This window comes from Myotis daubentonii, chromosome 2 (assembly GCF_963259705.1).
Source record: "Myotis daubentonii chromosome 2, mMyoDau2.1, whole genome shotgun sequence".
NCBI lineage: Eukaryota > Metazoa > Chordata > Mammalia > Chiroptera > Vespertilionidae > Myotis > Myotis daubentonii.
Genome location: NC_081841.1, coordinates 210,111,958 through 210,126,294, shown reverse-complemented (window position 1 = coordinate 210,126,294; position 14,337 = coordinate 210,111,958). Strand labels below are relative to the sequence as shown.

The window sequence follows — 14,337 nt, the reverse complement described above, 5'->3', positions numbered from 1 at the left end:
TCCAGAATTTTGTGCGCATGCGCGCGCGCGCACATGCCCGCACACACACACACACACACACATCTCCATGTCAACAAATACATTTTTAAAAATATTTTTTCATTGATTTCAGAGAAGAAGGGAGAGGGAGAAAGAGAGAGAATCATCAATGATGAGAGAGAATCATTGACTGGCTGCCTCTTCCACACCCCACACTGGGGATTGAGCCTACAACCCAGGCATATGCCCTTGACTGGAATCAAACCTGGGACCCTTCAGTTCACAGGCCGACCGCTCTATCCACTGAGCCAAATCAGCTAGGGAAACAAATACATTTCTAATGGCCACATACTCTCCCTCTATATGGAGACACTGCACTTTAATCACTTATTTAGAGACAACCAGGCCACTTTAGTTTCTTACTACTATAAACAATATTGACATAAATATCTTTTGACACTTTCTAATTATTTCTTGACAATAATTTTCTAAAAGTTAATATTGTATCAAGGCCATGTACTTTTATACAAGGCTTTTGGTTCATATTATCAAAATATTCTCCATAATGTTTGGCCCTCTTTAAATTGCCCATTTTTTTCTGTTAGGCTATTCTTATTCATATTGATTTTTAAGATGTATTTATATAACAATAACGCTATAACCTCTCTGTCTATCATGTATTACCTCGTTTTTCCCAGTTTATCATGTGCTTTTAATATTAATGTTTTAGAATATAAAGTTTTCCTTTTTAGTTTCTACCTTTAGATTTTCCCTACTATTAATCCCCAAAGCATTGACCTTTGTATTCTAGTATTTTTGTGATTATATTTATATCTCTAATCCACCTTATATAGATATGAATAAGTATAATCAAATAAAATTTATTTTTCACTTTTGAGGAAATTATTGAGATGAAAGGATTAGACCCTATGTTTACTTGCTTCTTTCTCATCGACACACCCCTCATCTAGTAAGCACAACTCTACAAGTAGAGGTGAGAGAAGCCAAATTTCATTCCTCTTCCTTTAGAATTCCCAGAATTTGCACTAATATAACTACATTAACAACATAAAGGAAAATTGTATAGTCAGTAGAACTATGACTCTGTAACTCCCTGTCAGCTCAGGAACCACTATTCACCCAGGAAATATACATGACGCTCCATGCCACTATACACACTGGAAAGTAGCAAAGCCACTGTCATGCCCTAGAAAAGTTCCCCAATACCCCACGTGCCCTCTCTATTCTGAGATCCCCATCTCCAGCCAGTAGATTAGAGAGCAATAAATATCTCATCCAAATATTGCATAAACTTTCCTTGGGCCCTTAAGAAGTAACAGCTTCAGTTGCCAAGATATTTGGTATCACACTATGAATACAGATTTGTAATAGGGGGTTTTGATCTTCAAAGATTCTAAGAACAATGTTCGCTTGTAAGTTTAGCCTCTATTTAAAGTTAAGACACGATAGTCAAGAACTCCACAAAAGAGGCAAGCCAAGGCCTCTGTCTTGCTGTGGAATTTAGTGATCCTAACTGTGTCATAGCTACATGCTTCTCATTGTTTAGAGATTACAGCTGACTACTTTAAGTTCATTGAAACCATCCCTAAATAAAATATGATCTAACTAATTCATGTTACCTAGGCTGTTCAGAAACCAAAACAAAACCTATCACCTGTTGAAAAACAATTAATGTGATTTTTCTTGATATTAGAGCAAAATGCCAAATATTTTAGATCTATAATTGTTGTTCATACCCCTAGCCCTATCCCTTTACAACACATTTCATTAACAACCAACTTTTAAAGGGTAAAGCTATTTTAAAGACTATATATGTAACTTTACAAGTAAACATTCATTATAGAATGTGTGTAACCAAGGAAGAACAGAGTTAGAGAGAAGGTTGGCTAGGACAGCAAGGGGCAGATTACCAGTGTATATCAAGTAGGAAGTGGAAAAAAGGTGGATTTTATTCTTAGTGCAATCCTTGATGGGTTTTAGCAGGAATGCAGGCGGGGATTGCAATCAAAATAGAAAATGTTCAAATAGTTAAAAACAAGCAACATAAGGGGACAGCAGGGGTTAACTATGCCTACAAAGCAAAACCGCCTTCCATCTAAGTGCTTACTGGGTACCAAGCAGGAAGCCTGTACAAGAGAAACACTGGTATCTATGGATGAGCAAACTGCATCATGGAAAAATGAAGTCACTCAATGTTTGAAAGACTCTAAGTGTTAGAGTAGAAGGAGAAACCTGGCTTCTCTGACCCTATTCCCTGTGCCCTTCTCAACCACTATGCCACAGTGCTGGTGAAAACAACCCTAGTACCGAGTATGTTTGCCTCTATGATGTCTACACCAAAAAATAACAGGAAAAGAACAAAAAAATCAAAACAAACAAACAAAAACACTGCCGAAGAGAACCCACCAGATGCCTACAATATATAGAGAATGGCATGAATGGAAAGACAGAGTTTCTTTTAGAAATCGTATGCTTGTCAATATCCTCAACTGTATATAACAAGACGAAATAATGCCAAATATTATACATTCTTCCTCACTGAAACTTCATTGCCATTTCTGCAACTCTCCAATGAGTATTGTAAGTTTGATGGGCCTCCTGCTATTATTTAGTGCATTCCAAGTGCCATGAACATGAAAGTGCTATTTCTACCACTCGACACAATTCAGATGTCTTTCTGAAGCATGCCTATCACCTAAGATAACATGGGATTCTAGCCAGGCCCAGGGACCTCCAATGATAATCTAAGTGTAGAAATATGCTGCCTGGTCTGGGGAACGCAGGCCCCCATTTCAGTGGTAATCTACTTTCCTGGGACAATTAGTCTAGCTCAATGTAGGGAGGAGTGTCACTGGTTTTCTTACCTGATAGAAGCAATATGAGGAAGACGGCAAAGAAGTCCGGATACTCTGCAAGGCCGGTATAATTGATATTAAAGTACGTCCTGAAAAACTGGCCAATCTGTTTGTTCAGAAGTTCATCAAAGGTGCCACTCCAAGCTCTTGCAACACTTGATGTACCTTCCCAAAACACAGGACATTCAGAGAATACACGGTCACGGGGCGAAAATGACCATAACATCAATTGCTACTCTATTCTAGGAGACACATGGGTTAGTTAGTTCAGACTGACTTGACCATTTTCATCCCACATACAATTATTTCATAATATTATAATCATAACCTAGTAATCAAATGCTCAATCCATCACCTGCGGAATCAGGTAACTTTATTTGTACTAAAGAGCTATATTTTTGAAAAGAGGTTTGTAAATCCACTAAGCGGCGTATTCAGAGATGAGGTAAAATTGCCCAGCTGTGCAGTGAGAAGGAGAGACATTGTAGAGATGAGAAAAAGGAGGCACGCAAGGATCATGTGATTCTCACACTCCAGACCATGGTCATTAACCAACGCAGACCTACAAGGGAGCCCCAAGGCCTGGGACTCGGGAGTGCTATGCTACCACGCCACACAATTAGCTGGGGTTTGGGAAACCTACCTATCACATAGGATAAAATGAGGTTCCAGCCGGTGATGAAGGCCCACAGCTCGCCAACGGTAACGTACGTGTACAGATAGGCGGACCCCGTCTTGGGAACTCGGGCCCCAAATTCAGCGTAGCAGAGGCCGGCCATCACCGAAGCCAGGGCGGCGATGAGGAAGGACAGGACGATACTGGGGCCTGAATCCGACTTGGCCACCTCCCCAGCCAGGACGTAAACCCCAGCACCGAGGGTACTTCCAACCCCCAGGGCAATGAGGTCCATGGTGGATAAGCAACGGCTTAATTTGGAATCTTCCAGGCCGTCCATGACAACGATTTTTCTCCTGATCAGACATCGGGCAAAAGACAGCGCTGCTCTGCAGGGGATCATGGTGAAAAAGTCAACCTGAGGGAGAGAGAGGAGGGAGGGCGTTAGAGGCTGGTCTGGCATCATCATCCCTCCAATTCGAGGCCTAGCATCTCAGCTCAATTATGGCGCCTGGATTTTTGCTGTTGTTCACTAGTTGCTGGAGGTGTGGCCGAGAGCAATCAGGAGGGCTTCATGAGCCAAAGCGGGGGATTTCTCAGAGTTCACTTAGATATGCCCTTTTATAAGGGGCTGAGACAAGGGCTTATTTGGGGTGCAAAGGAGTAGGAGCTCGGAGTGATTAAAAAAGATTTGCTATTTTTGTTGCTACAATTTTTAAAGATATGCTGATAAATCTATTTTCCATAAGTTGGTTAACTGGTCTTCACTACAAGGAAGGGGTGAAGGACCCCATCTTTTTGGTTCTCTTTTTCTTTTCTTTTTCTTCAGTCATTCATTCAACTCATGTTTTGTAGGTGTTACTATCTGCCAGGAATTGTGCTAAGAGTAAGTCTAGAATGGATGGTACATAGATATAGTCTCCAGCTTTAGAAGACTTGCAGGCCAGCTATGGGAAAGGCAGGTAAATTCACCATCATTATGTATTCTACAGCTTTAGCAAATATGTGCTTTCAGGATATGAACATGCATTTCAAATATGTGTTTTAGCTTCTCTGTTTTCATTTCATTCTGTTCCACTTTGTCTTTTATGTGGAGTCATTTGAACCTTTTAGAAGAAAAAGATTTCCCCCCAAACATGCTTGGATTTTTCTAACTAAAACTGCTATCCTACTATGCTTTAAGTATGAATTTGTAGTGAAATACACATGCTTATTTATAGTTACTTGAGATTTCTAAATACATATACTAACTAACCCAAAGTCCATATCAAGTTTCATGTGTTCTTTTGAAATGCAATGAATAAAGTAGATAGCAAGTCTCATTCTGCAACCACCCCACCCCCCAATCCCCACTCCAAACAGGCCCAAAAAACTTAGCACTGAAAAAAAATATTATTAGGTTATAAAACAAAAATTGGATTTGGGTAAGAAAAAAAAATGCACCTATTACAGCAAAAAAGGCTAAAGCAAACTATACCAAAATATTAACATTAGTGATCTTTGGGTGGTGGGCTAAGTTTTATTCCTGTGTATTTCATATAATATTCATTATATTCCTAATGTGTATTTCTAATTCATCTCCAATGAATATGTACAAATTATGTGCAAAAGAAGTACAAAAATCAAAATCTACATGGCCTTGTCTACAGAGACATATAACTCAGCAGACTAGGAAATAACTAAGGAATAGGGAATAGAATAGTATATGCAGCTTATTGGTGCATAAAATCAACTGTATTATTTTTTTGGAAGTTCAAATTCAAGTTTGCCAGTTATACTGAACTAGAGGTTGAGTGCCATCCCCTTCAATCTCATGACATTCATTATCAATAACCTTAACTCATGAGGTCACAACTTGGAATCTTCTCCAAAGAACTTAAGAGGTTTCTTTTAAATATTTTTATTGATTTCAGAGAGGAAGGGAGAGGGAGAAATAAGAGGTTTCTTATCCTAGAAAATAACCCTATAAACAGTTCTCAACCTTAATCTCTGTTTAAAACAACTCTATTATTAAAAATTATTTTATTTAAAAATAATAAATAAAAAAGATAAATTTTCTATACTAAATCTAAATGACTAGTTGCTCATAACAGATGTTTGTCTGGGATGTGAATAATCTAATTTCACAATAAACCTAGTAGATAAAGCTAGCTCGCTAAACATTATTCACATATCATTGCAAACACAAGTCCTTGATATTGAAAGCAGCTCAAAGAATACAGAGAAAAATCCTAAAGAAAAACAAAGATGAGTGAAACGTTCCTTACAGCAACAATAAAGTTTGCACATCAGTATTTTCCACAAAACCTGACAGAATGCCAAGCATGGCACTTCACAAATACTTGGTGGAGAATTTGGAAATACAGATGAATGCCATCTCCAATGTTGTCAATATCCTGGCTTCCAAAGTCAAAAGGTATCAATATTTCTATCAATCAAATGTGTATTAATTTCTACAACTAACCCTTGACAAGCTATTTCTCATATAATACATATAGAAGATGAGGTAGGAAAGTGTGCTGCTTAAAAAAGAATCAAGAAGTGAAATGCACTGCCCGGCCAGCGTGGCTCAGTGGTTGAGCATCAACCTATGAACCAGGAGGTCACAGTTCAATTCTTGATCAGGGCACATGCCGGGGTCGTGAGTTCAATCCCCAGTAGGGGGTGTGCAGGAGCCAGCCAATCAATGATTCTCTCTCATAATTGATGTTTCTATCCCTTTTCTCTTCCTTCCTCTCTGAAATCAATAAAAATATATATATTTTTTAAAAGTAAAACATTGAAGTTAAATAGAGGTCAACTGAGGTGTGTGTGTGGGGGGTGGGGGGAGCTGGGGGGAACTGAGGTATTACTAAATGTTGACCTTCTCTAACATTTAAATGTTTTTATTCAAGATTTAGGGACAACTACCAATTTTTAAAAAGCTCAGAAATGAAAATTTACTGAATTTCATAATAATTTAAGATCATGTAAAAGCTGCACGTCATATACAACATTAGCAAACAGCTGATATTAAAAATGACGGATACATGTTTGTCTTTAGATAAAACAAAGTTGATAAAACACTTAACCTCAATTTTTAGGAAAAGACACAAATTCTATAATGGTTAACTATTTAAGCAAAGGATCTGAAATAAAGAAGGGGCAATTAAGAAATTTTGGAGTGTGATAGGATTGTGGGTAAGTTTTCTTTTTTGAAAAATCCTTTTTTTCTGGTACTATTGTCATACTGTTCTTCGTGAAATTTATTTTACACCCCCCTTCTACACACACAAAATAAACAGTATAAAAAATGAAAGGGAATAAGCAAGCCAACCAATAAACAAACCTTTGAAAATGTCAAAAATAGTGAAAACTTTTATTGTCAACAGTTACCCAAAATGAATACGTTACCGTCATCTCATCAATATGAAAGTGAATTTAATTCACTCTACAGTACCCAGGAAGCAGGGCTGTTCTTTACAGAAATGTGCCATTCTAATCAGATAGGACCTGATTGCTGGAAAGTATTTTGGGCCATTTTCCATGTTGCCCTCAGGAAATAAGATAAAGCTGCGTTTGCTAAGCTTCCGTTAGCTTTTAAGTACCAGAAAAGCATACGTCAAGAACTCTTCCTAGAACCGACAGGTTACGCAGTGCTCTCTGCAAACACTCTCAGCTATGCACAGCTGATAAAATACTGATGGCAAAAAGCCCGGGCACAATATCAATTTTGTAGAAATATAATGGGACGGAGAAACGCAATGTAAAACGTCCTGAGTCAACCTGATGTATCATTGTTAACCAAACATTTGTGAAGTCCTAGCAGGTGCAACAGACACTGTTTAGTCAATAAAGAAAAAGGAATCCTGTGCTTTTGTTTTTTGTGGAGACGGACTGATAGATGAACGTACTATGGCAACAGAAGAATGAAAAAAAGCAGGGTGTCTGTGTCGAATTTGAGTGATACAATTTGACACTGACATATTTTAAAAGCTGAGTAACTCTTCCTTTAAAACGTTTTGAAAAGATACGCTCCTTGTGTGCAATGGTGATGACCGTATTCTCACTTTTACAAGGTTCTTTCATTGCTGAAGGAAATTCCACTCATACTTAGCCTTTGACTCAGGTCTGCACCCTCTGCCCATTGACTGTCTCATCCACAACACACCATGTAGGGAGAAGACGCAGGGCTTTTAAAGACAGTGCTATTGGCCTGGAGAGTACAGGCTTTGTTTTTCCAAAGGCTCTGTCAGCTACTGCTACTGTGACCAAGGACTGGTATTTAATAGGGAACCTACATGCATGCAGAGGTCTCCGTTAACATTCATACCCATGGCCTTCCCCTTTGAATGTAAAACTCGAATCAACATTCCTATGAGGTCACAAGTGGCTGGTGATGTGTACCTTTCTTCCATAAATAATAACTTTACTTATTGCTAAGACAGTGGTCTCTCTATTGAGAAGAAAAATCTGCAAATATTCAGCCTAAATCTGGAAATGTAATTAGCCAAGGGCAGGCTGGAGGGATCTGTAATAGACTCTGCAGTACAAACATCTCCGAATGATTCAAACGACCCTGATGATACAGGCGGGTCTTCCACAGCCCCCACCGTAAGTAAACAGTTTCAAGAAACCTAACTCCTTGCTGGAGCCCCTTTTAATTCCTGCCCCAAAGCTCAATTCCTTCCTCAGCACCTCCTTCTCAACCTTCTTCAATCCAGGCTGTAAATGTGACAGCACAGAATTGCAGGTCAAGTAAACCCCTAGCCCTGGTGATACGACACCACCACAGAGCAGATTTCCTTTCCGCTGACCACAGGAATCTTTCCAAATCTGCAAATTGCAGTCAAACATCAGTCCTGGATTTTTACTCTGGTTCAGGAGCCTGATGAGGCAGTTAGTGGCATAGAAATGAATCTTTCCTCTCCTCCGCTAAGTCAGGCTGAATTTCCAAACTTAATTCTCCGTCTCAGTATCACAGGTCCTGTCAACAAATCTTACAGGAGAAAGAGCTGTGGCAAGCCGGTGGGGCAGGCAGGCGCTCCAGCAAATCCTCAACAAATTAGCTCATCCTAATTATAACCAAATTTCCCTTCCTCGTTCGAGTTGCTAGTATCATAGGGAGACATCTGCACTTTCTGTTTTTGGACCGACAGGGAAAAAGAAATTAAACCACATAGAACTTGGATCTTGGTTGCATTGTGCGCGCGCGTGTGTGTGTGTGCGTGTGTGTGTGTGTGTGTGTGTGTGTATTCTTTAAACTAGACCTTATGGTTTGGCAATCTGCAAACTCACCATCAACCACATTTCTACAACTTTAAGGTTCAAAAACATTTTAAAATTTTATTATATGCTAAATAATTTAATAGAAGGGAGAAGAAAATATGGGCATAATATCATGGGATTGGTGACATTTCTCTCATTTTGATTTACATTTAAGAGTTTAATTTCTCAAAAAATACACCAAAAGTATAATTCAGGATAAAAGATCATCTGAAATGGTAACTGTTCGCTCTGGTTAGTAAAGAATCAAACCAAACAACCAAAAACCTTTGCATTCAAACCTAAAATGTTTATTTTTTTTTGGAAAACAAAGATACTTTTTCATATACATTTCATTTATATGTGGTTCAAAACTTTTCTTTTCTCCAAATCGAACTGTCTGTATGTTATCTTCCTCCAAATTTCTTCCAGATAGGTAAGTGCAAATATAGAAATAGGTAAAAATTAAAGACAAATGGAGGCCACTGGAAGGTCATGACATTGTAGGAATAACATTTACATTTTCTCTCCTTTTATATCAAACTAGAGGCTGGTGCACGAAATTCATGCACAGGTGGGGTCCCTAGGCCTGGCTGGCGATCAGGGCCAATTGGGGCCAGGCCAATCAGGGCCAGGCCCATCAGGGCCAGGCCGAAGAGGAGGTGCTGGTTGCTGAGCCAGGCACAAAAGGAACAGACGCTGAACTCCGATGCTGCCATCGTCGGTGCCCTGCCACTATGGTTCCCCGCTCCCCCACTCCTCCTTCCCTCACTGCCATGCTGCCACTGCAGTGGGTGGGCAGCGGGCCGATCGGGGCCTGCCGGCCGGAGGGGAAGAACAGGGCACAGGAGGTTGGCCACCAGACCCGAGGAGGGAGCTGGCCCTTGGCCACTCTGGGAATGGGGCGTCGTCCGCTGCCACCCACCCCTGGTTCCCTGTCCCAGCCTGGGGCCTGCTAGCCAGGGGGAGAGACAGTGGGAGGTTGGCTGGCTGGGGGAGGTTGACTGTAAAAGCACACTGACCACCAGGGGGCAGCTCCTGCATTGAGTGTCTGCCCCCGGTGGTCAGTGCACGTCATAGTGACTGGTCATTCCAGTCACTTAGGCTTTTCTATAGATTGTCACTCCCAGAAAGTTAAGCTATTTCAAAGCTTCTGACAGGAATCCAGACACAAACAAGCAACTTTCCTAAGGACATCCGGCAAACGAACAGCTGATAGAGAATTTTGGAAAGTTTGTAAAGGCAGCTTCAAAATGGGGATCTACTTAGTTTCAGGAAAGGCAAAAATAAAGGCATAGGCATACCTAGCTGTCTCATCCAAATAGATGCAGAATAATGAAAAAAATTGTCCAACTTTTGTTGTTAGGGTTGGAGAAGAGAAGTTAAAAAAAAAAAAGTGCAGAAAAGAAACAGAGCCCTCAGCACCTCGGTGACAGGAGTATCTGGCCAGTCTGCACCCGGTTTCCTCAACCTAGGACCCTGGTGGTACGCTGCGCATCAGGCAGCCGCCTGGCCCTTTAGGTCTTAGCAATCTTTGGTTAATAAGTCACCCCACATGCCAGAGGGTACAATCTGTCCCTCGCCCCAACCAGCTACTGAAGGAGGTGTCCTCTGCGAGCCCGTCACCGGGTAAAGGCGTGCCATCCCAAACATCAGGGGGTACCCTTTCTAAAGACTCCACACCCGTCACTACTTAAATGCTATACTATTAAAATGACTAACGTTTGTTGAGTGTTTCTCGTGTGTCAGGGGCTGGGGAGAGCTAGAGGTAAGTAGGGGTCAACAGGGCTTCTAGAATATAATCCAAATGGCCATGTCAAGCTCTTTGAACTGCCAGAAAACAGTCACATCGGGCACGTTTTTATGCCACAAGATATTCTAGACGAGTGGGCTTCCTAGATCACTGAAGTTTAATTCGAGGTTTCTCTGATTGTGGTGGATCAAATCTTGCTGTGCTCACAGGTGTGGGAACTGCTCATCTTACAAGAAAGTGATTCACTTGGTGTTATATCTCAAGAAACTGCATAAAAAGGCAAACATAACTGTTCTAAAAAAAAAAAAAAACAAGCAAAAAATACTCCCTATCGCCTTCATTCTAATTTTAATTCACCAGCATACAAATCAGAGCCAACTCAAGGGCACCAATGAAATCCAGGTGACCTGGGAGATCCCAGGCCCCTGTTGAATTATAGCCAATCCTCAGGAAGTTTTTTTTGTTTGTTTTTTTGTTTTTTAAACTTATTTCTGGATTAGTAGCTGGATTCCATTAAAAATGCTACAAGTATGTTCATGGAGGAGGCATGTTAAAGTCCAAGAAAGCTCTTTTTGTCCAAGAGCAAAGAATTGAGAAATGCTTTTGAGCACTGGTTTCCTCTAATCATGCTTTTTCCATTAGAGCCGAAGGACCGCCTCAATTTACTACCTCACACCCCTCCTCAAAGGAACCTGGTTTCATTCATTGCTAAGATTAAACCACTTCTGTTTCAACGCTAGGCAAAGTTCCTCCGTCAAACTGTGGCAGGGAAGGAATGCGACAAGAATTCACATTCACTCTAAGTCCAAGTTCAAGAAATTTAGATGGATCACATACCGAGTGTACTTACGTTTTATGGTTTTGCAGAAAAGACATTTCTATAAAAGACTATATTTTCAATTTTGAAAAGCATGTTCTGATTTGTTACTTCTTAAAATACAGAAACAATGTGTTGCCAGAACTTGCATCATTGGCATCTTGGCAGTTTGTGGAAAGACTGCTATTGGCTGAGAGAGATTTGAAAGTTCCTGTTGGCGTCCAGCGAAGTCTGAATAAAACGTTTCTATTGTGCGCTCAGAGAAAGCAACGAAAACAGTGCCCGTTCTTCACCACCACCACGCAGAGCCACTAAATGTTAGGTTTAGGCGATGCGAACTAAGAATTTTAAAAATTAAAATAACTTGTAATGACGAGGTCCCTAAAACTGAGGTCTGACATTCTTGTCCCATGTGTGTTCTATTTTTGTAATATTATTAGAAAAGTTAAGAAAGATTCTGATCTCCAACTTTTAAGTTGGAGAAATTGTACTTAGGGCATATCAATTACTTAATGAATTGTCAATTTCTCTAAAAGATCAAGCTTTAGAAATTTTAAAAAGGAAAAGTGAAATGCTTCTCCAAGAGCTGCTTCGCCTGACCTTCAGAGTAGTCAGCGCTCAGGCGCGGAGAGAGAAATAAGGTATCTTGGGCTCTGACTCCAGCGGGTCCAGGAAACAGCACTTCCCACCCCTAACTTGAAGTGATGCCTGGGGCAGGAAGCAAGCATTTGAATCCAGGCAGTGCAGCGATTTGTAAACGAATTCTTTGAGTCAAACAGTCGAGTGTTCTTGATCTTAAATCATGCTTGAGAATGTTTACAAACATCAGCAAACTCCCCAATAACAGAAGTATGGAACACGCAGAACGAGTTGGGTTTTGGATCTTTTTACTTACATGGGGATCCAATCCGCCTCCTGCCAGCATCCACCGCTCCAACGCTTCGCCTGGTTTCAGGACCACCCCTCTGGCCTCGGCCTCCCTTCCTCGCTGTCTGTTTTGCTGTCATCCACGTGAATGCCGCAGTCCAGTTACTCACCTACCTCCCCTGCAACACGCCCCTTCTTGAACCCACGCGAGTAACGGGGTTGGTGGACCCGGTGTTGCCTGCTCCCCGGCCTTTTGAGCTACTGCGGACACAGCAGAAAGGGACTTGCTTGCCTTCTCTGTCAACTCCTGACTCCTTTGCCTCCAAGAAGAGAAAACACACCACCCACTCAGAAACAGTAGCGCCAAGAAGCCTGGCTGATTAATGCAATGGAGCTTCGGAAGGAAGGAAAGTGGGCAGCCCAGGATCCACCTGGCCCGGAGAAGGAGGCAGAGAGGAAAGGGGGCGGGTTTTGCGAAGTGCTGGTGTGGAATATGAACTGGATCTCCTTCAAGAGAGACAAGGAAACGCTGGAATCCTTTTTGTTATTATTTTTAAATTATTTTTAATATATCTTTATTGATTTCAGAGAGGAAGGGAGAGGGAGAGAGAGAGAGAAACATCAACGATGAGAGAGAATCATTGAACGGCTGCCTCCTGCACGCTCCTTACTGGGGATGGAGCCCGCAACCCCGGCATGTGTCCTTGACCCGAATCAAACCGCAGGCTGTCGCTCTATCCACTGAGCCAAACAGCCTAGGGCTTGAAATCCTTTTTAAATATACTCCTGGCAGCTGGCCGGTTTCCTGGGTCTTGAGGCACGTGGGGAGGATTAACACTTTCCCATACGCTGTGTGTCTCCGGCTTCCCCGTCTCCCATGAAGGTAAAACTGCTTAGTTGGTGTAAGACAGAACGTACACATTTACATACCACCACTTCTAAGTAGGATTTACTTGGCTTAACGTACATGACTGGCAACTGATCCCTGGAAACGAGGCGGCTAGAACCAGGCCATCAAGGGCGGCTGGAAGGACATTAGGGAAAGGAAAGAGACAGTTGTACCCATGACGTGAGATGAAGATACTTCCTGCTAATACCTCAGCCTCAGAAGAGCGCGTGCCTGGCTGTGGTGCTGCAGAGATGTGTTAATTGCGACGTCGCTGACATCCAATATTGAATCACAAAGACTTCTCAGTGAATTCCATTATTTAATAACCCCCCGGTGACATTTCATGTTAAAGCCTTTTGAATGCTCTTGATGTTTAATTATAAAGGGCATGTTAATGCATTTTAGAAATCTTAACATCATACACGAAACCCTGGTGGGTACACCTCGTGGAGGAAGTTCCCCACCCCGCCTTCGCTGCAGAATTCCTTTCTTCTCTGACAGGTGGCCGTCCCCATGGGCAAGGGCAGGCCGCATTCTCGAGGCAGCCTCTGCTCTGGTGTAGCTCCCACTGCCATAAGCCCTTCCCCTGCCCGAGGCCCCCCTATGACGCCTGCCCATTGGCCTCATTCTGCCCTAAGAGCAAAGGTGGGAAAGTCCTCTCATTCGAATAACCCAAATGGCTATCATCCCACAACGTCTTTCCTCTCCGAGAAATACATTAATTTAAAGTACGAGGAGCACATTTTGAAAAACCCTAACGTTAAATGACACTCCCAACAAGCCAAAGCATTTCAGATGTGGTCACGCAAGCACAGAGTCTAATTTGCTTATTTTCTGCCTCCAATTCTGTATACTCCTATTTATTCTTTTTGCCTTTTTAAAAATATATTTTTATTGATTTTAGAGAGAGAGGGAGAGGGAGATATAAAAACATCAATGATGAAAGAAAATCATTGATCGGCTGCCTCCTGCACACCCCCTACTGGGGATCGAGCCCACAAAGTAGGCATGTGCCCTTGACCGGAATAGAACACGGGACCCTTCAGTCCGCAGGCTGATGCTCTGTCCACCGAGCCAAACCGACTAGGGCTGTGTTATTTTTAATAGATGCCACAAACCACCTCAGCACAGTGCACAGAGCTGTGCTGGCCGGCTCCTGGCTCTCCTCCGCCCATCTTCTGCCTCCTGCTCGCGCCCTCCAGCTACACTATTTCCTTTGAACTTGCTCTGAACTCGAAGCCTCTTGCTGCCTCCAGACTCTCTGCATAGTTGCTCCTTCTTCCTGGAAAGTTACCC

The 14,337-nt window shown here is 41.8% G+C and overlaps 1 protein-coding gene across 4 annotated transcripts in view; it reads right to left on the bottom strand.

Moving 5' to 3' along the window:
• SLC7A2 (solute carrier family 7 member 2) overlaps positions 1-14,337 on the bottom strand; it is a 65,513-nt gene that overhangs the window by 14,448 nt on the left and 36,728 nt on the right. For all 4 annotated transcript variants that reach the window (XM_059685571.1, XM_059685568.1, XM_059685570.1 and 1 more), the window contains exons 2-3: positions 3,499-3,889; positions 2,865-3,020 (exon numbers count right to left, since the gene is read on the bottom strand). In XM_059685571.1, coding sequence (XP_059541554.1) covers positions 2,865-3,020; positions 3,499-3,874 — 532 coding nt within the window. In that variant the 5' untranslated portion in view covers positions 3,875-3,889. The remainder of the gene's footprint in view (positions 1-2,864; positions 3,021-3,498; positions 3,890-14,337) is intronic.